General features: G+C 52.2%; 2 protein-coding genes across 3 annotated transcripts in view; one reads left to right on the forward strand and one right to left on the reverse strand.

Moving 5' to 3' along the window:
- CASKIN2 (CASK interacting protein 2) overlaps positions 1–4,710 on the reverse strand; it is a 34,078-nt gene extending 29,368 nt beyond the window's left edge. The window contains exons 1-2 of the mRNA XM_027749800.2: positions 4,467–4,710; positions 1,643–2,357 (exon numbers count right to left, since the gene is read on the reverse strand). Of these exons, the coding sequence (XP_027605601.1) occupies positions 1,643–1,736 (94 nt within the window). The 5' untranslated portion in view covers positions 1,737–2,357; positions 4,467–4,710. The remainder of the gene's footprint in view (positions 1–1,642; positions 2,358–4,466) is intronic.
- A 13,058-nt stretch (positions 4,711–17,768) lies between these two features.
- On the forward strand, positions 17,769–24,266 carry MCHR1 (melanin concentrating hormone receptor 1). 2 transcript variants are annotated; one of them, XM_027749797.2, is made up of 2 exons: positions 17,769–18,065; positions 21,205–24,266. In XM_027749797.2, exons 1-2 carry the CDS (start codon positions 17,810–17,812, stop codon positions 22,251–22,253), a joined length of 1,305 nt encoding a protein of 434 aa, XP_027605598.2. In that variant the 5' UTR covers positions 17,769–17,809; the 3' UTR covers positions 22,254–24,266. The 2 variants fall into 2 exon arrangements, with proteins under 2 accessions (XP_027605598.2, XP_027605597.2); XM_027749796.2 differs by having other exon boundaries at positions 21,208–24,266.
- Positions 24,267–24,809: the final 543 nt, after the last annotated feature.

Raw genomic sequence — 24,809 nt, forward strand, 5'->3', positions numbered from 1 at the left:
GGGACGAGCCCCCAGGACCAGGCAAACCCCCGGGATCAGGCAAGCCCCCACAGCGAGTCGAGCACAGGAGCCGCACCGAGGGCTTGCAGCAGTGGCCTTGCAGGGGTCTGGGCTTTTCACCCCCTCCTTATAAAGGAGTAAAATGAAAATAAGCCGAGGGAGCTGCTGACGCCGCTGCAGCGGGGGAGTTAAACACACATGTTCACGTGGGTGCCCCACGGCTGGAGGGAGGGGAAGGCGCCAGAGAGAAAACAGACGGGGTTGAACTGGGAGAGAGTTACTGGAGGGAACGGGAGGAAACTAGAGTGTAACTTCAACCCTCCGGGGGTGCAGGAGGAGGAGAGCCAGGGGCACCCCAGCCTGCCCACACAGCCCAGCCGTGGGACATCAGCTCAGGGGAACGAGGCTGCCGTCAGCCAGCAGGACGCTCAGGTCCTGACGTTATTTATTGCCTTCGGAGTGTCCTTCAACCCACCCCCGTGGGCAAACTGCTCTTACTCAGCTCAGGGACCCTGTATAGACACAGTCCCTGAGCTGCAAACGGAGGCAACAACATCCAGTCCCTTCACCCAGGGAGGGGTCACCAGGCACCCCCTGTTCTGTGGAGGAGATGGCTCACAGATCTCCTCAAGGCCCAACAGTTGGGATTTTCAAAGTTCTGGCCCCAGTCACAGCTTTCCAGTAGCTGACCCAGGGGACCTGATCCCCTCCTCACGTTTATAATCCTCAGCCTAACTCGCCTTTCTCAGTGCCGGCCTCTCTGCTCTGAGCTGCTCCTAAGAAGACTTAAAGCATCTTCTCCCTCCTCAGGACAGCTTTCCCACACACACCCACAAGACCCCCCACGATGAGCAGCCCTGGCAGGGGGTTCCACACTCCCACAGCCTGGGCAGGCATTGTACACCTTCCCCCAGCCATACACCACACCGAGAGCCCTTTTATTTACTTTTCCCAGTTTCCTTCTCTTGGTATGTCAGGAGAAGTGACCAGGAGCTCAGCTATCTACATGAGCACCGTGGCACTGGCCACAATCTTCTCCTCCACCTTTCCACCCTCCCCATCTCCTCCAGATGCCACGTGGCACCTGCAGGACCCCGGTGCCCTTGGGGACCCCTCCAGACCTGCTGTTCACTCTGAGCTGTGCTTGCCATTGACCTTTCTGAGAGCACATGCAAGAAAACAGCCCTGCTGAAGGGTTAAACATTACCAGACTGAAATTCAAGGCTTGACGATTGGTTCCAGTCGACTGGCTGGGATGATAATTTTTTCACAAGATACATACGGCCGGGAGTGAGCAGCAACCACTAAAGACCCTTTGTAGCAGCATCCCCCCACAACCGGTTTGCTTCCCCCTGCCACGGCGTTTCCCTCAGCCCGTCCCTGCTCAGTGGCCCACGGCCCCGAGCCCGAGGGGAACCCCAGCTCAGCTGCAGGATCGCTTACAGCCCGGTCATTCATCCGCACGGGCTGTGCTTGTGCTCCCGCCTCCAGCTGTGGCATAACTCATGTGCCGGGGTTCAGAGCCAGCACTGGCACCCCGGCCGGGACGGCACCGAGCCCACAGCAGGGACTTGCACCCCGGGACAGGCAGCAATGCCCAGCTGAGAGGAGGGAGCCCACGGTTTTGCACCCAGGTACTCACTGCTCTTGGACGCCTTGATCTTGGCCACCAGTTTCTGCACGCCGGGTACGTCCCCGTTCTTCACCGCCTGGATCAGCTCCTGCTCGCGCCCCATCGCAGACAGGTGGGAGCAGCGGCAACGCAGAAGGCAGAGACCCTCAGATCCCAGAGGTTTATGAAGCCATGGGAATAAGCCCCCAATTCCTCAGAACACACTTTGATGAAAGATGAAATCCGTAAAGAAAGACGCTTTACAATCCCACAGGGCATAAAAACCAGAAGAAAAAAGTCTTTCTGTTAAGAGCAGAAGTCCCTTTCTGTGTCGGGAGGAGCAGGACCCGGATGGGGTTTGGTTGGAGAACATGCAATCAATTAAAACAAAAAATACTTCAGTGCTTGGGGATGGGCTCCCAGCAGCAACAGGACTCTGTGAAACAAAGCCAGGCAGCTCGGGGCAGGGTGTCCGGTGCAGTCGGCATTGGGATGCCCTCGGCCTCTCACAGCACTCCGGGAGCCAGAGGTGTCGTGCTTTGCTCCCCTCACCAGGCTCTGCTGCGGCTGACGAGTCCCTAATTCTTCCCAAAGGGATTATGGGCTCGTTGCCATCTGGAAGTTATAGATCCTCCCTCTCTGGTGCTCATTAGCCCCTTCGTTTCGGCATTCCTCTTGGTGACGGTGCTGCAGGCAGGCTGGCGAGCCCCGCGCTCGGCCGAGCCCCGGCGCGGCAGCCCAGGACCTGCGGAGGGAAGATCACAGTCAGCCCTCAAAGGCCATTTACCTCCCGTCCCGACAGCTTTTGTGTCCGTGCCGAAGAACGAATACTTTGACTATATTTAGTCCTGGAGGGACTTGGCTCATCCTAATGTTAAGCGGAGAAGGAAGAACCTGCAGAGGAAACCTCCTGGGGGTGCTGCCCCGGGAGCGGGACCTGTCCCCCCGGGGCCACACACACCATCTCCTCCCTAAAGACAGCACACAGGGCTTAGGGTACAGAACGTCTCCCCCTCTCCCAGTGGCAGCACCTGAGGGATGGAGCTGGGGAGGCTTAGCCAAAGTCCTCTGCAGCCCATGGGAGTGGGTCAGCCTGTCTCACGCTCTTCTCGTCCTGCGCAAGGATAAACCCTTACCCTCCAAATTTTACCAGTTCAGGAGTTCTCTCTGGTCTCAATGAAGAGCTGGGTGTAATTCAGCAGCACAACTGTGCTCAGGAGGACAGGATCAAGTCCCTATCCTGGCCAGCCAGGGTACCTTGGAGAGGACACAAGGTCCTGCAGCAGCACTTCACTCGTCCCAACCTGTGCTCCCACTCTGCGCCTGGGCTGCCCAAACTGGGTGGCAAGAAAATCCCTCCTGGTTCAGGGCCATGCATCTGGCAGGCTGCTCCGACACTGGGGAGGAGTGTGCGTGCAGGAGAGCAGGGAGCACACGCCGTGCCAGCTGCAAGGCCATCTCCAGATCACCCCACAACTCCCCCTGAGCCGATCCAGGGCGGGTCAGAACCAGCTCCGGTTCCCCCAGCCATGGCTCAGTGCCGTCTCCCTTCCCAGAGCGCTCGCCCTCAGCCGTTTATATAATAGAGGGTGTCGCTTCCTCTGAGCAATCGAGGTCACTGTTTTGAGGATGGAGATCACAGGGGAGAGAAGAACAGCAGGGAGAGAGATCCTGTCAGGGTGGGGGTAAAACCAGAAGGGGCATCCCATGGCACCAGCCCACCCGCAGTACAGCTGGACGCTGCAGCTGCCCACAAACACAGACACCCCTCTGTGGGCTTCCCCGTGTTTCCAGCACTCCCCAGGGTGCAGTAGTACACAGGGCAGATGATGCTAAGAAGAGATGATGCTAACGTCCCATCTTAGCTTCTAGGACACGGGGGTGTGCAATTCCCACACCAGGCTGGGTGGTTCTCCCCCTATCCACAGCACCTTCAGCTGATGAGCCCCTCGGTACTGGGGCTGGTACACCCCGAGGTCAGCTCTCACCTCCCCTCGTCCTGGGGCACCTGCACTAGCTTATCTACGTTACAACAAAGTTTCAGCCACTTGACTCAGACTAACCTCTGGCTGCAAACAAATCCCCTCCCGAAACCTCCTGTGTTGCACCGTCTTCCGAACTATTTCATTTAACCCTATGCTCTACAGCCAACTCTATGCTGCTCCTCGAGAGTGCTCACAAGAAGCGAGTGTGAGGGCGCTGAGACTATTTACTCTTTATTTTAAAAGTCTGCACGGTCTCACTTGGAAAACAGCCCCATGCTGCTGCCTACGGCTCCCGGAGCACGCGAGGCTCAGCGGGTAACTCGGAGGTACCGAGAGCTGCGAATGCTCATTCTCCACCTCTCCAACCTCTCCAGAGAGGAGCAGCGAAGGTACAACTCAAGAAACACACAAAGCTGGAAAAGCAACAGCAAACAATCCCTCCCACACGAGCAGAGCTGAGCCTCCAGCCCAGGAATCCACCTGGAGAACGAAAGTATCCCAAACATTCCCGCAGCCAACGGCAGCGCCGGGAAAAAAAGGAGGGAGAGGAGGGGAAAAAACCCCAAAACAAATCCAAACCAGTTACGTAAGTGGCAGAGGAAAGATGCGAGGGAGCAGTAGGTACCGACCCGAGTCTCGAGGGGCGGCGGGGGCATCTCGCCTCCCCCGGGAGGCCCCGGGGAGCCCCGCTCCGGGCGCGGCCGGGAGAGCAGCGAGGGGGGCACCGGCCACGTCTCCGCCTCCCCCCGCCCCGAGACCCCCGGGTGGGGCGGCTCCTTCCTCCAGGGGGGCTCGGGGGGGATTTCAGCCCCCCCGAGACGAGTCGCTCCTGCGAGCGGCCCGGGCCCGGCCGTCCCGGCCCCACTCACCTGGCGGCGCTCCCAGCCCGCCGCACCGGGGCGAACCGAACCGCGCCGGGGCGAACCGAGCGCACCGCACCCGACCGAGCCGTGCGGCGCCGCTCCCAGAAGTGCTGAGCCGAGCTCAGCCCAGCCCGGCAGCAACTTCCCGAGCCGCGCGGGGCGGGAGCGGGGCCGGTACCGGAGCAGAGCGGCGGGTCCCGGCTCGCAGGCGGCGCGGAGCTCGGCAAAGTCCCGCTCGGGCCGACCCCGTCCCGGCAGGAAATCCCTCCCCGGCCCGGCCTGATTGGAAAAGCCCGGCGGGTTGTGCGGCGGGGCCGGGCCGGGGCGGCTGTCACTCACCGTGATGCGGCGGCGGAGCGGGGTAGGGGCCGGGCCGCCCATCCCGCCGCACCGGCACCGCTCCGCCCCCGGCCGGGGGTGCCCGGGGCTCCCGGGCGAGCGGCTCGCTTTGAACAAAGTCCGGCTGGACAGACAACGCCGCCCGGGACCGGCGGCCGGGAGAGGGACCGGCGTGGTACGGGACCGACTCGGTGGGCGATCCTCCACCTTCGGACCGGGACCGGTCCGGTGGAAGGTTCCCCATTCTCGATCCAGGACGGACCCAGTGGTTCGGGTCCCGCTCCTTTGGGCAATCCTCCATCCTCGATCCAGGGCCAAACTGGTGGTCTGGGACTTGCACGGTACGGGACCGATCCAGTGAGTGATCCCCCCGTGCTTGACCCGGGATTGGTCCGGTGCTACAGGACCGGTCCCGGAGGGAGGTGCCCCCATCATCGATCCAGGAACAGCACGGTGGTCTGGGAACCAGCCCCGGGGAACAATCCCCCACCTTCAGCCACACTCTGACTCCATCAGCCCTTTGCCCCCTCCACACCCAGCCCCCTGGGCAGCGGGGCTGCACAAAGCCCCTGATAGCACCCATGGGACCAAAATCCACCAACACTCAGCTGCCCAAACCCAAATTAATCCTATTCTCACAAAGCACTAAAACCTCCAAAAATCACCCATTTCTGCCAATCTTCAACAGAAACAGCAGAGGCAAGTGCTCCCCGGAGCACAGTTCTTTTAGAACAAGAGGTTGCCTAATAAAGCTGGACAGTTTTTGTTGCATGATACCACTGGATTATCATCAACTAATCAGATTAAAAACACACGGAGGCTTTGGTTTTATTCACTAAATGCCCAGCCTGCAGCTTCCCGGGGGAGTTGCAACGATCCTGTACCTCCTTGAACCAGGCCCCGAGACATTTCACCAAATGATGGTTTCATGAGCAATTCCAATGAGGGGGATCCCTGGCAAGGAGGAGGGACTGACGTTTCAAGACACACCCTGTCTTTTCAGTTCAGGAATAAAGAGATTATTATGCACATCTAATTATAAATGTCAACATTGTACGGCTGCTACGTTGAGGCACGGAGCTCTGAGTAGCCCTGCTAGGAAAGGCTGTGAACTGAAAGGTCTTGTTTTTCCTCCTCTGAGTTTTGCCAGAGCTTGTAAAGCGCAGTGACATTTATAATAATCCCCTGAATTTATGTAGCACCTTTTGTCCTTTTAAGGATCTTAATTAAGCTTTGCAGCTCCCTGAGCACAGACTAAACCCACTTTGCAAAAGAGGAGCCCAGACCTTCCTTTGTACAAAATGTGTGTCCCCCTTCAGGCAGGGGTAGGACTTTTTCACCCCAACGACCTCCAGCACACGCTGTTACACCACAGTAAGGGCACACCACGCTGATATTCCCATCTAAAGGTTGTCTCTGCAGTTACAATAGAGTGGTTAAACCTGGGTAATTTAAGCTTTAATTTCTGGTGTCACACAAGCCTTTGGAATGGAGGGTGCCACTGGAGGGCTTACTAGAAATCAACGATTTCTAGCGCAGCCTTTGAACATTCAGCCACATATTGAAGCTCCTGACACTGCACTGAAGCCCAGGGCCTTCACTCTGTGCCCCTGCCTGCAGGCAGCTGAGGGGGAAGGAGCAGGCAGCAGCCCCATTTCCTATCATGTATCCCAGTTTTTCATTGACTCTTGAAGGTTGAACAGCTGTTTGGTGACCCCAGCACAAAGACCTGCCAGGGGCTCCAGCTGTGTCCACCTTGCAGAGCTGACAGACCCACCATGACATTTATTCCTCTGTGTCTGCAGACCAGGTGCCCAGAGCATCGACTGAGTTTCCATTGCAGAGAAACCCCTTTAAAAATTTTCTCCCTTCTCTGTACCGGGATGAGATGTTCAGAGTTTAGGGAGGGGGGGTTCGGGGTGGAGGCACCCTTGTGGGACCGTTTCTGCCCTCAGGCCCTGCAGAAAGGTGCCCAAGGTAACACCTACTTGTGTTCCCCACTTCGGGAATGGGGCCTGGGGGCTCCACCCGGGTCGAGCTGCTCAGCGCGGCGGGCTCCTGCCTTGCAGCTCCTCAGATCGATGTTGCCATCTAGAGGTCCCTGTTACAGCGATTGTCTCTTTGTAAAGTATTGGGGGGAAAAAAAGAAAACCCAAACCAACCTTTTGTTTGGTTTTGGTTTTGTTTTTTGATATAATGCAACATTTCAAAGCAGCTTTTTTGGGTTAGCCCGTGTTTTGAGTGGCTGCTTGATGGCTGCAGCTCATCCTGGTTCATCTCACAGCCCCAGCAGCTGTGCAAACCCCCCCTCTCTACTCTGAGATTATTTTGAGATGAGGTAAAAAATTCAAAAGCAATACATTTACTGCCAGGCAGAAAATCAGCTACGAAGGCAGGAGCAGCTACAAAGGCACAGCAGCATCCACGGTAGCTCCATGGCCAGTGCTGGCTCCAGTGACAGACACAGGTCCAAATCTGAGAGTTCAAGACTCCCACTCCCAAATCTCACCCACAAAAGCCAAACTTGGAAGTTCACGGCCATCTCATCCCCATTGAGTGGGTAGGAGGTCTGCAAAGGCCCATACCAGATATCCAAAACATTTAAAGTATGTTATGAACCAGCTGGATGGAAACACACTTCTCCTCTCTCAGCTGTGGCTCAGGCTTCTCCTTTCACTGCCTTTTTTTTCTGAAGCAAGCCCAGCTCGACTCAAAGATTTGCTGCAACCTCAAGGCTGCATCTCACACCAGGGCAGGGTGAGGCTCAGATTAATGTGGGAACAACAGCAGCTGGGTACCTGTAGCCAGACAGGATTGGTTTCCCTGGGTGGGTGTGCAGACATTCCCAATTCAGGGTCAGAGCAGGGCTGGACACTGGTACCTGCACACCCACAAGGGCAACATCACCACGACAGGGGCTGTGGCACCCACACTGGAATCTGTCCTGCAGAGAGAAGGGTGCAGGCTGAGGATGAAGCAGAGGACAGAAGAACCTCTCCTCCACTGAATCAGGCCATAACAGAAAGCAGGTTATTGCCCAGATTTAAAGCCACCCACAGGAGCCTTTCCTGCAGCTCCTGACACTGATTCTCACATCACCTGGCTCTCTGAGCACAGGCAAGTGATGGGTGCCCCACTGCTGGGTTTCAGTCCTGTCCTTAAGCAGCAGAGCAAGTCTCAATCTTATTCCTCATCCTCAGAAATCATATCCCATCCCCAGGGACCCTTTTTTGCACAGGCATCCATCCCCTCCCACATTACATCCAGGCCAGGCATTTCCCACCCAGCTCAACATTCCACATCACTGGCAGCAACGTCAAGGGCAAAGCAAGAGCAGGATGGGGGATCTGGACACAAAGGTGCTTACAAAGGCATTTACTCCATCGCCTCTTATACACCCTCCTGGCAATAGCTGCTGCTGGAAGAAGTCCAAGAAGATAAATAAGGGGATTTGATCAAGAGAGAGATGCAGTGCCCACAAGGAGGAGGAGCAGGATCACAGCTCCCAGAGACCAGGCTCTGGCAGAGAAGAGTTTGGGCCAGTTTGGGCCCAGACACCTCCTCCCACCACACCACGTGCAGCACAGCTGCTGCCTGCAGCCTCTGGCTGGCCATTGCCACCAGGAGGGCTTCAGTGCCAGGATACATCCCAGATCCAGGCCAGAACTGGACACAGCTCCATGTGCACGTGCACCGTGAAGCTGAACATCAGCCATGGTATGAAATGCAGCAGTGACTGTCCTGAGCAGAGCTGGTGGTACCTGCTGGTGGCAAACAGGTACATAAACCCACCTGGAGTCAGTTCTCAGGCAGGTAACAGGGCTTTGGAGGTGACTTAGGAAGCTCTGCTCAGCTAGTATCTTTTGAAGCAAAGAATTTCCCCCCCTGCAAAAATGAAATCAGGTAACCAGCCCTCAGTTACGTCATTCCAGGGCAGTCCAGCCCCGAGCTCCTTTGAAAAGCAACTCCACAGCTTCGGCTCGAACACGTGCGAGCCGGGAGGTACAGCCTGCACCAGCCTCTGCCCTGGCACAGCAAACCCTACCCACATTCCCTTCCCCTGTATCCACATGGGAACTTGGGCAGGTGCTGGCAAGGGGCTCCCAGCAGGAGCATCCCTCCCACATGCCAGTGCCCGGCTCCCTCTGGACTCACCTCTCCAGGCACACGTGTGCTGCTGCTCACACTGTCCTTCCCATCTGCCTTCCTCCTCCTCGAGCTTCCCTGTGCTGACAGCCACTTCTTTCTGGTCTTGTGCCTTTCTTTTCTCTCTGTCTCCTTTGCTTAGTCCCTCACTCAGGAAATTAAAGATAATCCTCCCTTTTCTTGCTGCCGGATTCCCTGTTTAACATTCGCTGTGTGTGCTTGCACTGATTCAAAACGGGATTAGACTTTCTGTTGCTTTGATGTCAGTTGAGCTTTGCACTTAAGGCAGAGGGGGGAAAAGAAAATGTCTGTTAACAAACCTCTTGGATTCCACTTATCCACTTGCACCCATCCTGGAAATGAAGGTACATTTACCTGCAGGCACATTTACCTGCAGAAACAACCCCCTTCCAGGACTGACACTGGGGGATCAAACCACCTTGCAACCCCAGCACTGCAGTCCCTGCACTGGGTGTTATTCTCTGGAAACGCCCAAATTTCACCCTGGCTCCATTATCATCCAGCTGCGTGGAGGCTGAATGTCTCCCATGAGGAGGGAGGTGTCATTAATCATCAGAAAACCACAACTCGTTGGCTGTCAGTGAATATTGCAACCTCCAGCTGCCACGCAGCAGGAGCGTGTGGGCCACCGGCATCGCTCCAACATATCAGGGCTCGAGGTCCCCACTGGGAATACCCTGAGCTGCTCATTTCTAAGGGAGAAGCAGGTGCTGCAGGATGGCTAAAATGGAAATCCATATCCTGCTCCCTGTGGCGTGACACTTGTGCTACAGCACAGTCCATGACTTTCCAGGGCATTTCCCTCTGCTTCCTTGGGCCTAAGCTTCTTCCTTGGAGGATGAAGATTTGGGGTTGTTCTCACTGCCATCCCCTCCAACACCAGCCCAAAGCAGATGGAGAACATTTTCCTCATGTTGTCTGCAAATATCTTGCTTTGCTTCCAAGGTACTGCTCCTTGAATCCACAATATCCAAAGCAGTATGTGGCACAGTTTGGAGCTGGAACAAGATCTCACACCAGGAAAGACCCTTTTGCAAGGGATTCTGCAGACCTACAACCAGGGCTAGGATCTGACAGTGGGTCCTATCCCAGCTCAGTTTCCAGGGGCTCATAGGTTGTTTCTGCTGCCTGATGCTCAAGTTCCATTCCCACCAGAGCTTCACTGCACAGGCAACTGGGTCTCCTCTGGGTAACAGGCAGACCTGGGGGCTGCAGAACTAGAGATATCTGGGTACAACTGAAGCCATCCCAGGACCTTCTGCGAGTTGTTTGAAAGAGCAGCTCCATGGATGAACATGATCCAGCTGTGACCAGAACCCACCTCTCAGCTCTGAGCCCCGGGAGAGGCACAGCCGGTGGAGCAGAAGCAGGGACACACCACAGCTCTCCTGGGGATTCTGGCAGCTGCAATATCTGTCACCTGCACCACACCATTGCACTGCAGCCCGACTGGCACCACCACCACATCAGGCATCCTCCAGGACTGCCCAGGGACTCAGGACACACCTCTGCCAAGAGCACAGTGTCTAATCCATTTTGCCCGGTGCACACTCACAGACTTGATTAATGTCTGCAATGAGCTCCATCCATCATCAGGGAGTAAAGGAGATTAGCTGTGCAGCACGCCTGCCTCACGTTGATCCCATTCTCCAGGCCTCCTGATTAATGGCGAGGCCGCCTTATCTGTCAGGCCAGGAAACACGAATATCCGGGTTGCCTGGGGATGAAGGGAAGCTGCGGGTGCCCGGGCTGCAGGCGGGTGCTGCCGGCACAGCCACAGCACGCTCTGCCATCGGGGCCGTGCTGATGCACCCCTGCTTCCCGCACTGCCAGCTCTGCTCCCCATTCCACTTGGTCCCTCCACTCCCATTGCTCCCTGCCGCTCTGCACCCTCTGTTCCTTCCTCCCAGCCCTGGGAAGCACTGGTGCATCCACGCAGGGCTGAAAACCAAAGTCTGGGGCTCCATTTTCCCTCGACAGCCAGCAGAGAAGATGTCGTTCCTCCCATCCATGGAGGGAATTCGGATGAGCTGATTTGGAGGCCTGGAATAACCCAGGCAAATCCCCTCCTGGGGCTGCGGGCGAGGTTGTGTCTGACCAGCGCTGCGGAGAGCGGCCGCTCGGCCGAGCTCTTTCCCAGGAGGACACGCGTGTAAAGTGGATGCAGGGAATTAGCAGTGCCATCTGGATGGGCTCCAGCTCCTGCCCCTGGCTCGCTGCTGATGCTTCATTAACAGCTCCCTCCTTTCAGCTCCCGTCTCCTTGGCTTCTGCTGCGATCAGCTGGGCTGGAGTTTTGTTGTCTTGGTTTTTTTCCAAGTGGAAATTATTTCTCATTTCTTTTAACAATCCGGACACAGGGAAAGAGACAGGAGAGGAAGGAATTTCTAGGAGATGAAAGGGCAGGATTAAGGACACAGCTTTCGCTTTGTTATCCCTCTAGCATGGCTAAGAAATTCCTTTCAGAAGAAGGCTTTAATTAACTATGTTTTTCTGATGGGAAAAAACCCTGGACCCTAGAGATAGGTCTGGCTTCTTGGGTCTGCTGACAACCCTGGCTGCAACCTCAGCAGCCCAGATTCGTACACACACACATGCTCTTATACAAAACTTAGCACAGTATATTTAAATTTACTTTACAAAGGCACTCATTGTCACCCCAGTCTGGAAAATAAGGCATAGAGAAAAAAAAACAGGCACGAGCAGGCTCCTGTGCATGGTGCCAATGGAAAGAGGATCCAAGTGCACTGCACCACAGGGCTATGGTGGCTCAAGATGTGGGAAGGGGCCTTCGTGTAGAGGAATAACCCAGGGCAGGAGGCAGTAGAAATATCTCTGTTGCCTTCTAGACCAACAGCCCTTCTCACGCAGCAGGAAAAATCAGGAGGAGGGGAGAGAAAGAGGCCCAGTGGCAAACTGGGACATTTAGAAAGCGTCGCAGTGATGTATCCACGTCCTCTACTGCTGCAAAACCCTTCAGGAACTGACTCAATCAAAAATAACATTTGGGGCTGATTTTTATCCAGATGAACTCTCTCCAAATATTTTAAGGCAACCAGCAAAACAGTGAACTTCTGCTTGTTTAACCCTTCTCCTCAAACCTGCACTGATTCTGAAAGAAAGCACCGTCTCAGAAAGCACCTTGTTCTGTGAGCCTGACCTGCAAAACTGGACATGGTACCAGGTCTGTCCACCTGCAGCGACACCCCGGTCACCTCCCTGTGTCCCAAACCACTCAGCCTTTCTGTAGCTCAACTTTCTACACAGACATGGACATTAAAGACTGAGAACCCACACAGCTTTCCAGACGAAGCCTCACTGCCAGTTTACACAACAGTAACTCCCACCATGGAAACATCACATCGGGTCCCCCCGAGAATCTCATTTGCCTTTTCCTGAGCCATGTTAAACAGGGAAGCTCACACTGAACCCACGTCTTGCTCCTCTCACGTCTTTCCAACTAATGAACTCCCAGCTGATAGCAAATGCTGACTGCTGTTGCTGGAACATCTGCCTCTGCTCTCAGAGTTTAACAGCCCAAGAGGCAAAGCGGTTTAGCAATTATTATTTTCATAAGTGAGCATCACTTTACTGTTTCATTGTCATTTTAAAAGGTTTCCACCTCTTCCAGTGCCCTCAGCCACCGCCTCCAACCCTGGCAGATGCCTCCGCGCCCTGGAGCAGCACAGGGAACACATGGCTGGTTTGCCTGGGGGAAGTAGAGAGGAAAGAAACATCTGGCTGCTCCACTGACCCAGCTGCTGAACTGAGCAGAGCTTTTCCTGGGACCTGCAGGTCCAAGTCTGGAGGGTTTCCCATCTCATGCCATTAACATCCCACCACCATTAACAGCCCCCCCGACACAAAACTTCAGTCTCGCTTGTGATCTAATTCCTTATTAATTTTACAGGTTTTGTACTTCTCCACATCTTCTGCAACCTAAGAATTTCCTAGGACATGCTGTATCAAGTGCTTTACTGGACCTCAGGTAGATTCAATGTACCACAGCTCAAAAATCAGCTATCACTGCTTTCCTCCCCACTGCCCCTGCCTCAGAACTAGGCAGCAGGATTGCAGCCTCCGGTTATAAAACACCACCTTTCTTTTTATTAGGTCTGTCATAAATCCTTGCACTTGGATTTGCAATTTCATGTGACAGCTCTTTCCAGACACTAAATGGAGTTTTATCTCGTCTCTCTGACTTGAACCTCTCAGGATTTTTAGTTTTGCCTCATCTTGGATCTGTAATTTCCATTTCCAAGCTCAACAACATCTTAATTCTCGTTGAAAAGAAGGATGGCAGAACACTCATTTTGGGTTGGGCAGACATCTATTCTTGGTCAACAGCCCCCCACATCAATCCTCCTGCTCTGCCTCCTCTTGAGCCCTGTGCACACTTACCCACAAGCTACAGATCCGAGCCAAAACTTTCCACCCCCCAGTTCAGACTCATGAGGAATTCAGGTTACAGACGCCTCCTCCTTGTGCTAATGCCTGTTCTTGTAGAAGGGAATCAGTGACTAACACTGTACATATACCCTGTGGCAGCATTTGTCTCCCCGGGGGCTTCTGGCTGTTCCTGTCCAACGTCAGGAGCTGCTGGCAGCTCCTTATGCCCGACAACGGGATCTGCCCGTTCCACAGAGTGCACATCTGCATCCCTGACCTCAGCACATCGGCTGCACACAGCCCTGGAGCCCTCCTGCTTCCCTGTCACAGGGCAAGCCCTGCTTAGCCCCTTGTTATTTTTGGCTGTGCTTTTGTCTCTGGGATCCTCTAACCTTTAGCAATGAAAACAAAACCACAGAAGGTGCTGCCCTGGCCTTTGGCTCGCTGAGAGCAGCCAGGATGGGCAGAGGCTGAGGGCTAAAACCTCAAATTAGCAGCGTGGGACTGGAATGAGCCAGGACTGACCAGGCAGCTTAGATCTGCCATTTCAAGAGCAGGAACCTGCGGGGAGAGAGGAGGTGGTCATCTTGTTTCAGATAAATGCCCACTTTATGCTAATTAATTAGAAATTCAGGGTGGATAACAGGAGAGTTTAGATGACTGTTTAGCTAAATTATTCCTGTAAAGCCATGTGTGGCTATTGAGCAGTCAAGAAAGGGAATTCACCTGCTGCCTTCATTAGAGACACTCATGTAAAAGAGGAAGCAGAGCTCGGCAGCAGGGAAACCAGGAGTTTGCTCATGGCTCAGTTTTGGGCCATGGCTCAATGTTCACTAATACCAGCTCAGGGCAGATCTGGATCACATGGTAGCACTGACCTGAATCGAGTCAGGCACCAAGACACAGCAGTAACTTCTTTCTGACCAACCAGGCTATACCAGCCATGCACATCTCGATCAGTGACAGCACCTGAGTCACCACCAAGCTACTCCTCCAACTCCTGGGTTTTCTGTGGTTTGGTTTTTTTAAAGCTGTTTTTTAAAACATTCAGGACACATCCCCCTGTAAGGATACAAACAGTTGTGCTGGGATAAATAAACATTACAGGAAGATGGACAAGATGCTGCTAAGCCAGGGCTGTTGTAGAGAGAATTACTGTCAATTTTTGGCCTCAAGCTCAGCCTGTGGCTTTAGGGAAATTATTTAACTTTGCCACATGACATTTTCCTTCCCTATAGGTGACAAGTGATAGCAAAGATCCACTTTCCAGAATCAAAGGAGGCAAAATGGAACAGTAGTTGGAAACTACTTTACCAATCTTGCCTGGAAAGGAGGGAGACTGATGTGCAGCCATCGGAAAAGGATAGTACTCAGCCAGTATGGAGGGTTGATGCACCATGTCTAACACATCCTGAATGTGATCATTCCTATCCCTAAGGCCACTACAAGGACAAAACTTCACCCATTAGGCTATTTGATCAATATAAACACAGACAAAGAGCTAAGCAATAAAAATGCAGAGGCCCATTCAGTGAGTCTGGAGTCGTGAGTAAGGAGAGCAGTGAGCTGGAGGGGAGGATTTGCAATTTGGCTCTTAGAGAAGGCTCCTCTCTCCAGAGTGCAAATCAGAGCAGTGGCCAGGTGCTAAATAAATATTTAGCAAATGAGAAAGTCTCCATTTAATGAGAAATTATTTGGTGAAACCAGCTGGGGAAATGGTTTCAGTAGCGCGGTAACAGAAGCCAGCGCTGCTCTCTGCCCCACGGGGGCTGCGGTTCTGCTCCTGTTGCGTAAGTCAGGATCTCCAGCTGGGACAGGCACAGGAAATATAACTCATTACTGAAACGCAAGAGCCTTTCAGGGTTAAACCACTGTCAGACCAGCCAGATTCATTCCCTAGTTGCAGAATTTGCCTAGCAGCAGCTTTGGATGATTATTATCTTTTTTCATAGCAGCGATGTTGCAGACAGGATGGCCTGAGCGTAGTGGTGATGCCAAGTTTGTAGGAAGAAGTAATTTTTCTTTCTTTAATGTTCAAGGGCTGAGCTCCATTTCCTCACCTTTATCTACATCATTAGGCTGTCGAGATGGCAGTTCCCTGCCTAAATGTTAATTACTATATCTCTCTTTTAAGATGTGTTTTCAAGGGGTTAGTGCCTCAATCTTCCTTGTAATTACATGCAGTGGTTAGTACAACTTATCAGCTATATCCCAAGGTCCCCTGAGAGCTCATCCCTGCTGCAGTTTCCAGCAGATGAGCACTCACAGAACCAGTCCTTCAGAGAGCTGCTGTCTTCAAGTGTTCAGCCAGATAATGAGCCGATTACTGTGCCTGCTCCTTCTGCCGATGGTGAGCTCTGTGCACAGACAGGTCACACATCACCACTTGCTGCAGTTCATATTCCTCCCTTCTCTCTATCCCTTCAACTTGGCAAAACTCTGTAAAGCCAGCCCCTCCCTGGGGCAAGAACTTCCATAGGTTACTGACAGCAGAAAAAGGGAAAAAAATAAACTTTGTCAAAGTCTGAATATAAAAGTCCAGTAATAAAACACTCACATAGCCATGGCGGTGGGGCAAATCTCAAATGCTGAGCACGGCTTTGACATGTCAGCTGTGACACGTATGCACCAGGGAGGGAGCTGCTGTGGTTTGTTATGCCTCTACAGCTGAGAAGAAGGAATTACAGCTTCCTCACATGTGAAGCATTTCTAAGTGCACAGCAATAGTTGACGTTGCAAATTAAAATTAAAGCTGTGCTTCGGAAACTGCTACATTTAAATGTCAGATTCTTTCTTTGAAAGCTGTAAGATAGCTCATTCCTCTCCAGGGAAAGTTGAGTAGGAGTTTGTCTACGCAGGGAAAAATGTTTGCAATAGCAACTGCCTACTAGTTTCCCATGCAAACACTCATAATCCATACTTCAAGAATGGATTAAGGTAAATTACACAAAGGCACTCACTGCAGAGGACAGCACCCTGTTCATAACACTCCATTACCCTAGTACACAAACCACAGTTTGCTTTGCAGCAGTAACCCGATACAGATAAATGCTGACATTCACCCAAGATGTGAAGGAAGAAGAGTCTTTTAAGAAAATATTAAGTGACTGAAAAATACCACTTTTTTTGCAATCTGTGCACATCCAAAACTGAGACACCACAGATACCTGCCAGGGAAAAAATTCATGGGCAAATCACTGACTGAGTCAACTCCAGAGACTCAGCAAAAACTTTACAGCATAGCAGACAAATTGGCCCCAGCCTGTCTCTGATTCCTAAGAGCTACAATGCCTGGGCAAAGTGTGCTCCAGTTTTCTGTCTGCTGTTGGTCTACTAGAGGACAACCTAATAATGCTGAACTCCTTTGGGTTACACAGAAAATGGCCCACACTGAAAATGCTGCTGCCAAATCTGGCTGACAGCCCATGTTGGGACTGCTGATGTGTGTGTGCCAGGTCTGGTTTTTACTGGTACAGATTGATTCTGGTCTTAAACGACAGACTTAGAAGCTCCAAAAAAATGCCTCCTACGTTTGATGTCAGCCTTTACAACAACAGAGACAGAAACAAGGGATGTTTTCAGACAGACAGTTGTGGATTTTATAAAGCACATCCAATCCTCTACACTGTGCTGTGCCACAGAGAGAAATCTGCCTGTTGCTGATGGTTGACTTCTGACATGATATTATGCTTTTACAGTGCAGAAAATGTTCCGAGGTACAGAACGATCTGTTTGCCCCAGTACCATGTGATTTATCAAGCTATAATGAAGGAACCCATCTCATGTATAAACAGTGGGCAGGAAGCACAACAAAATCATCAGCTCAAAGCCACAGAAAAGAACAGGCTACTGCTCTGGCAAGGCAAGGAAAAAGAGCAAAACAGCTTCTCAAAACCCAAGGGGGTTCCTGCCTAGTATTTTTAAGGCAAATAGAAGACAAAATCTGAGCTAGCAATAGAGCTAATTTCTGGAGCTAGGAAGCAAATGAGCTGTGGCAAGAAGTGGAACAGCAAAAAGCAGCAGAGAACTAATTACAAATGAAGTGTGTCAGGCTGGAATTGAAGTTAGAGGTCAGAGAGTAAGAGGGTCAAAGCAACAGAGTTTTCAGTGGGTAATTTGGTGCCTGTGACTCGAGAATGAAAAGTGCATATGTCTACAAGAGAGAAAAATACACACTGAAGGCGGATCAGAACTACTTAAAAGGCAAAAATCTGATACTCCTATAGACATAGCGAGCACGGGCTGGCTGTAGCAGGGTGGGTGCAGATCCCAGCCCTCCCTTGGGGGGTGTGATGGGAGGGGGCGCTGCCCAGCCCCCGTGTCGGCCCCCTCCGCTCCCCGCCCGGTTGGCCGAGAGCAGCCCCCCCGGCCCCACTCCGCACCCGCGTTCCCTCCCACCGACGGCGGCGAGGGATGCTCCCACCCGGCGTGTCTGCCGGAGTCAGCTGCTCCTTGATGTCAGAACCTGCTCCGGGCTCGGCGGGGCGGGAGCGGAACGGAGCTCAGCCGAGCCGCAGCCCCCGCTCGCCGGCTGAGGGAGCGCTCCTGCCTCCCGCACCCTGCGGGGAAAGCGCGGGGGGCCCATCCCATCCCACCGCGGACCCGCCCGGGGAACTTCCCAAACTTTCTTTCTCCGTCCCGGGACTCGCTGCCATGGCCCCCGGCAACTCCTCCCGCAACTTCTCCGCGCCGGAGGCTCGGAACGGCTCAGGTGAGAGCGGGGGCTGCGCGGGGCTGGGGCCGCTGGGTGGGGGCTGAGGCGGGGACCCCCCGCACCCCGCCCGGGCCGCCTTCAGCACCCGGGGGCGGACAGCTCCGGGCGGGACGGGCTGACCCCTCCAGGGGTGCGGGAGCGGCACCGGACCCGCCCCGGCGGCTCGGAGCCATCCGCTACCTGTTGGCTGCCAGGCAGCAGCAACTCCAGCAGCCCTCCGGTCCTGGTTGCTGAGAAGGGACGAACCAGCCCGGCTAGACAGGGAGGGAGCAAAGCACTGAGAACGTGAGATACCGCTGGAGAGGGAAGCAGAGATCTTCACCAGTCTCCCGTTTTCTCCTTGCTACCCTGCTCCCAAATCAATTGTTTATGGTCAAGCAAGTCAGTTCTTGATGGTGCCAGTTGAAACTCTTCAAGGGAAGGTGGTTTATATGTGGGTTTTTGACTCTCTCTGCACCAGCACATCCTTTAGAGACCAAAAGTGTACCTGAGCTGCTTTGTTCTGAAATGCACTGAAGATGTAGTCTCTTGTGTATCTGGGTATGGCTGAGAACAACCACCACCTTAGAGAAAAAAAATTTAGCCCAGTCCTCATTCAGTTCACATAGTTCAGTCCCCTTTGGAACTTCCAGAAGGAGTATCAGAGCAGACACAGGTCTACAAATCAATGCCTGAAGTGGCTGTTTCAATAAAGTGTATTCACTAGGATGTGCACAGCAGGATGGGAAATTCAGATTCAATATCTCAGGATGAAAGAGGCTTTAGAAAAGAGATAACTTCTGAGTATTTGATAGATGTGCTCTTCTGACTCAAGCCCATAAAACACACATGAGCTACAGCTTCACACTAGCTTGCAGCTAATAATGCTTGAAGGTCCTGCTTGTACAGCCACCAACAGCAGGACTGTGCTACAGCATTGCACAGACCACTTTTCACAGGAAGCCTTTGGGCTTGCACACATTCTGCTTTAAGGCCAGCTGAGCTCATTCCAAATGTTACAGAATCACCAGGAGCACTGTATTGATTATACTGCAGGAAAAGGACATTTTGTCCCAATTTCCAGCTAACCAAGTGGCATTTATGTTTCATCACTCATACAATCCATTCCCACCACATTCATAACAAAGCTTGCAGTTAAAAGAAAGGAGACCAGAACTCTCAACAGCTACATGCAGAACAGCAGGACCACAGTCATCATCTTCCAGTTTCTAGTCTGCCCTCTTCCAGCATTAAGGTGTGAGATCTGTTTGGATGCTCAAGGGATGCACAGGTTGGATGCTGAAGAGCATCAGGTTTCAATCGGGCACTGACAGCTGTATGTTATCTACTAAAAGCCACATAAAATGGAACATTTCCTTGTATTAATGAGTTACCAGGAGGAATGGGGACCATTTAACCCCCCAAAAATGATCTGGACAGGCTTTTTTGTATTATCAGCCAAGCCTGTCTTCTACCTTCAGGCCCCTGCCAGTCTTCCTGTGCCTCATTGGCTGCTTTCTGACATCTGCAGAGAGGCTTCCCAATAAAATGGTGCAGCAACTGCTCTCTCGGGTTCTGGCCTTGGCCTCACTTATGCCTAAGCTGGCTGCTTCCCAATGCCAGAAGGACTGAGCCAGTGGCAACTCATCATGGCCCACTTCTAAAAGCACTGAAATACTACACACAGCTGACACAGCACACACTTTGCCAGCCACAGGCCACCAGTGGGGCCCAAGTTATCTTGCCAGTTCAGACAAACTTCTCTGTCACACCAAAGTAAATGGGGAGAAGGTTGTACTCAAGAATTCCAGAGGTCAAAGTCAGCAAATATCACCTCAAAGAGGCACCGCTGTGGCAAAGACTACACCTACGAGTATCTGTTATTTCACTTAATCTTATTTTCAAGATTTCCTTAGGTCCTGCTGGAGGAACCACTTCTGCTGCTGAGGAGGTGGAATAGCTCAGTGACTGAAAGCATTTCCAATTAACGCACATTGAGTCATCTGCAATTCAATGACATGCAGTCTAAGCTGAGGGGCTGCCACGCATGTCCTTGTAAAAGCCACATAAATAACTCACACAAAGCCTTTTCCTAGAAAAAAGCCCACCAGGCCCCATGGGAGAGGAGTAATGAGATGAAATGAGATTTGCCTCAGCTGAGAAGGGCGATCTCAGACTCCACCCCACAGTGCACATGGAGCCCTGCAGAACAAAGAGCACCACCATCACTGCCTTTGACACCACCTTCTGTGCCCAGGAGCTTGTGGCTTCAAAATGTGATTTTACACCCAGACAAGGCAAATGTGAATTTGGTTACTTTTGGGCCTCCTACCCCAAAGAGCAACAGTCAACCATCAGTGCTACGTGTTATCAGGCAAGAATTTTGCCTTGGAAATCCACCTACATCCAGAACTCAGAGACTGCAGTTTTAAGCTTTTTTTTCTCCTTGCAGAATTAGGACATTCTCTGTGGAAGGGCCACTCTGAAACGTACTCCAAAATCCCTGTCTGGTCACACACCTGGATTTCTTTCTAGGGAAGAAACTAGAGAAAGGGAGAGAGGCAGAGAAGGAAGACTTGGGACTCAGCCAGGGTACAGTCCCAGATCTCACAGCACAGACAAGCATTAGCTGTCTGCCTGCACAGTCAGTGAACTCTGTGTCTCATCCTGTACAATAGATAAACTACCCAACAGATGAGCTGACACTTTCTGACAACAGCTTGAGCATTGACTTTATCCAGATTTTGGCACCCACAGAGAGGCTTTACTTCTCCAATGTGTGAAGCACCAGCTGCCTCATCCTCTCCCCTCAAAAAATGCCTGAAAAACCAGCACTCCCAGGAATAAAAGTTACTACGGACTCTGTCAGACACTAGTGAGTACAAAGGCATGCCAGCCTGATATAAGTCTCCCCAAAAAGGCAGGGGAGTTTCAGAGCAGAACAGAAGAAAGCTGAGGAAAGATGTTTACACATGGCCAGATTTAGGTGGTGTGCTGCATGTATTGAGAGGCACAACCAAATTCTGCAAAGGGTATTAAAAAATCATTCTGAGCTACATCTTTGGTAGGGATGGGTCCAGCTGCAGGACAGGGCAAGCACAGAGTTGTAATGAGGTTGCCTATGGGTTGCACTCACTGCTTTGGTTTGTTTTGGCAGCAGCAGAGAAGCCAGCACCGTACACCAACGTGATCATGCCCAGTCTCTTCAGTATCATCTGCTTCCTGGGCATTGTGGGGAACCTCATTGTCATCTACACTATTGTTAAGAAGAAGAAGCTGAGATGCAAACAGACCGTGCCCGACATTTTCATCTTCAACCTCTCCATTGTGGACCTCCTCTTCCTCTTGGGCATGCCCTTCCTCATCCACCAGCTCCTAGGCAATGGCTCATGGTACTTTGGAGCTCCCCTGTGCACCATCATCACTGCCCTGGACACGAACAGCCAGATCACCAGCACCAACATCCTCACAGTGATGACACTGGATCGTTACCTGGCAACTGTTTACCCCCTAAAATCTACCTACATCCGGACCCCGTGTGTGGCAGCCCTCGTTATCTGCTTGGTGTGGCTCCTCTCCTTCCTGACCATCATTCCCGTGTGGATGTACGCCGGTCTTATGCCTCTGGAGGATGGGACCGTCCGCTGTGCCCTCTTGCTTCCCAACCCAGAGACTGATATCTACTGGTTCACCCTCTATCAGTTCATGCTGGCATTTGCTGTGCCTTTGATCATCATCTGTGTGGTGTATTTTAAGATCCTCCAGCACATGGCCACCACCGTGGTCCCACTGCCCCAGAGGAGTCTCCGGGTACGCACGAAGAAGGTGACCCGCATGGCAGTTGCCATCTGCTCCGCCTTTTTTATTTGCTGGGCTCCCTTCTACATCCTCCAGCTGGTTCACCTTGGCATTGACACACCATCCATGGCCTTCTTTTATGCCTACAACTTTGCCATTAGCTTGGGCTACGCCAACAGCTGCCTCAACCCCTTCCTCTACATTGCCCTCAGCGAGACCTTCAAGCGCCAGTTCTTGGTGGCCATCCGCCCTGCAAAAGAGCCCTGTCGCAACAGCAGCTCTGCCAACAACAACAGCATGACAGAGGCCAGTGTGTGTCTGAAACTGGCACCAGAATCCACCCAGCAGACTCAGTTTCTGGAGGAGTTTTCCCCACGGTCAGTGCCGGTGACGGTGGCTGTTCACTAGGGCACTCTGAAGTGCCCACAGCAGAAAGACTTCAGGTCTGTAGGTGGATGGAGAAGCAGCAGCTTCAGGCAGGCTTTTGGAGAAGCATATGGACTACAAATTTCCACCTCCAAGAGCCCTTTTTCACTGCAGGGCTCTGCTCCTACACTGCCCCCAGCCTATAAGATGCTGTGTACTGCTGCTTCTTTCACTGTGCATGGGAGAACTCTGTCACCACGGGCCCGAAGAGGATGAATGGAAAAGAGATAAAGGACAAAGAGGATTTCCAAGGGGAATATTCATGCTGGAAGAGTAAAACCCCTATCAACACTGCCCAATGATGCCTCTTGGCCCGACTGGGGTTCCTAAGCAGCTTGTCAATAGAGCTTCTTCATTCAAAACTTGAGCCTTTGATTCACAATGTCATATATTTATAAGAAATCTGCAAACTTTGATGGCTCTGCTGATATCCCAGAAGCACACAGCAGAGAAAGATCTTGGGGCCAGAAGTCTCACCCAGACTTGGCCTTTCAGTCCAGTTCTGTCTGCCTCCAGTGGGCTTTATTGTTTGGCGAGCTAGACACCTTCAGGAATTGGTTCATTTTGATGCTAATTCTAAATATTTCAAGCAAAATCAGGCAGATAATATTCACACTGCTTCAAGGGACTGCAAAAAATTCTCAAAACCACCGCTGCTAACACCAGCTTTGTGGCTTTTCATGCCAATGAGCAGATTTTCACAGCGCTAGTTCCTCATGCTGCTCTTGTGCCTCACAGTCTGCATGGCCTTTGGGGAACCCCAGGCAGAGGGTTTTAAACAGGACTAAAAAACACAATGTGCAGAGCTCTGCAGAGCGAGGAGCTGTGAAAGAGCAGCTCAGGGAAAACAGAGTTGCTTACGCAGCTTCCTCAAAATAACAAATGCTTCACACAAAGTTAAGAGAGGGAAAATTAAATGTCTGTGTGTTGTATATGCAGCTTTAACAGTCGGAGGTTAGGAAATAACTTTGCTCATTATAAAGACTAGAGAAAAGACAGCACAGATCAGCTAAAAGCAGGGATTACACCAACAGCCTGTGCTGGGCTCCACAGGGACACACATTGTTCAACACTTTGTCAAACATGAAGGAACTGGTTACTGTAGATGGATTTACTATAAAGAATTAAAGACATCAAACAGTTCAAAGGCATTTGTTACCATGCTTATGGTCTCACGGCAGCAGCCACCCACGATATACCCAGAACAGAAACTCAGCCTTACACAGCCACACAGCAAAACCGTGTCACCTGCACAGGATTTTCTAAGCCAGGCAGGCACTTACAGGTGCACCCAGTGCACACACATCACACTTGCAGGTGTTTTAAAGTACAGCCAGTACTTCAGCCTGTAGAGAACACACAGCCGTTCACTCACCTCTGGCGATCAAAGCAGGCAGGTGTGCAACACCAGCAAACTTTTGGCATCGTCAGGTGCAGCACATTGCTTTTTGATTCACCAAACAGATCTCAGAACAGAGTCTCTGTCTCTCTCACCCCAGGTTCTGTCAGCCTGTGCCCTCCGTGGTGGCAGCACATCCACACCATGACCGACGGTACCGTGTCGGTTTTTCCCCGGGCAATAAAACCAGACACATCAGGAACTTTCAAGCTTTATGACCTGAAAATCCTTCCCCTTTTTAACTGCCAGGAATTTTCACCTGCTGTTTTTCATGGAGCTGCTCTGCTCTTTGGTCAGTGCTTTCCCTGAAGGGCTCCAGAGCGAAGGTCGGGGAAGACGTGGGCTGTGCCAGCCAGACCTGCCCTCAGGACAAGAGAAGCTGTTGTGTTACCTTTCTCCCATGAGGAAGTGAAGGGAAGAACTGGCACACTTTGCTGGGAAAGGAGGTGATAAATACTGGGTGGGTTTTTTTCCTCTAATACCAGTCATAAGGAAAGTATGAGTGAAGTGAAAACAGACTGAATTACTGGGGATCTCAGACAGCAGCACGTTGAAGATTTTATCTTATTCACACAGTAAAGATGTTTATGGTTGAACTGGTCTTTTCCCATCTGAAGTGAGTCAGTCTGACCTGGTACAGCCAAGCCACATGCTAAAAACCACAGGGGCACCATGGGCTAACCAGGAAGGGAGGCCAGCACCTGGTGCAGCACTAAAAAGGGGTGTTGAGGGGTAAACCTTTTCCAGATCTCATCACACTGAAGTCAACACACAGTACATGGGCACTTTTCCAAGCTGAAGTCCTTTTAGATATCATCTACGTGAGGTAGAAAGCCATGTCAGAGAGACCTGGTCCCAACACCAGGGACAAGGCTTCCCATTTAGCCAGTGCCCCACTAGAGACACCTGCCCCTTCCTACCACCCTGCAAAGGCTCACAGTTTACATCTCCTCATGTTCCTGCTGCCTGTCCCCAAGGTGTTTCTTAGTCCAAACATCTAAATACTGGCTGTGGGTCCCTCCCTTTCCCTGTACATCCATAAAAACACATCTCGGGGAGACCTGTAGATGAAGCTGGGAAGAGAGACACAGACAGGAAGCAGACTAGCAAAGAACACAGCCAGCATACAGCTTTTTGTC

Source organism: Pipra filicauda, unplaced genomic scaffold, assembly GCF_003945595.2.
Source record: "Pipra filicauda isolate LSUMZ 115617 unplaced genomic scaffold, ASM394559v2 scaffold80_size11013439_pilon, whole genome shotgun sequence".
In the NCBI taxonomy this organism is placed as follows: Eukaryota; Metazoa; Chordata; class Aves; order Passeriformes; family Pipridae; genus Pipra; species Pipra filicauda.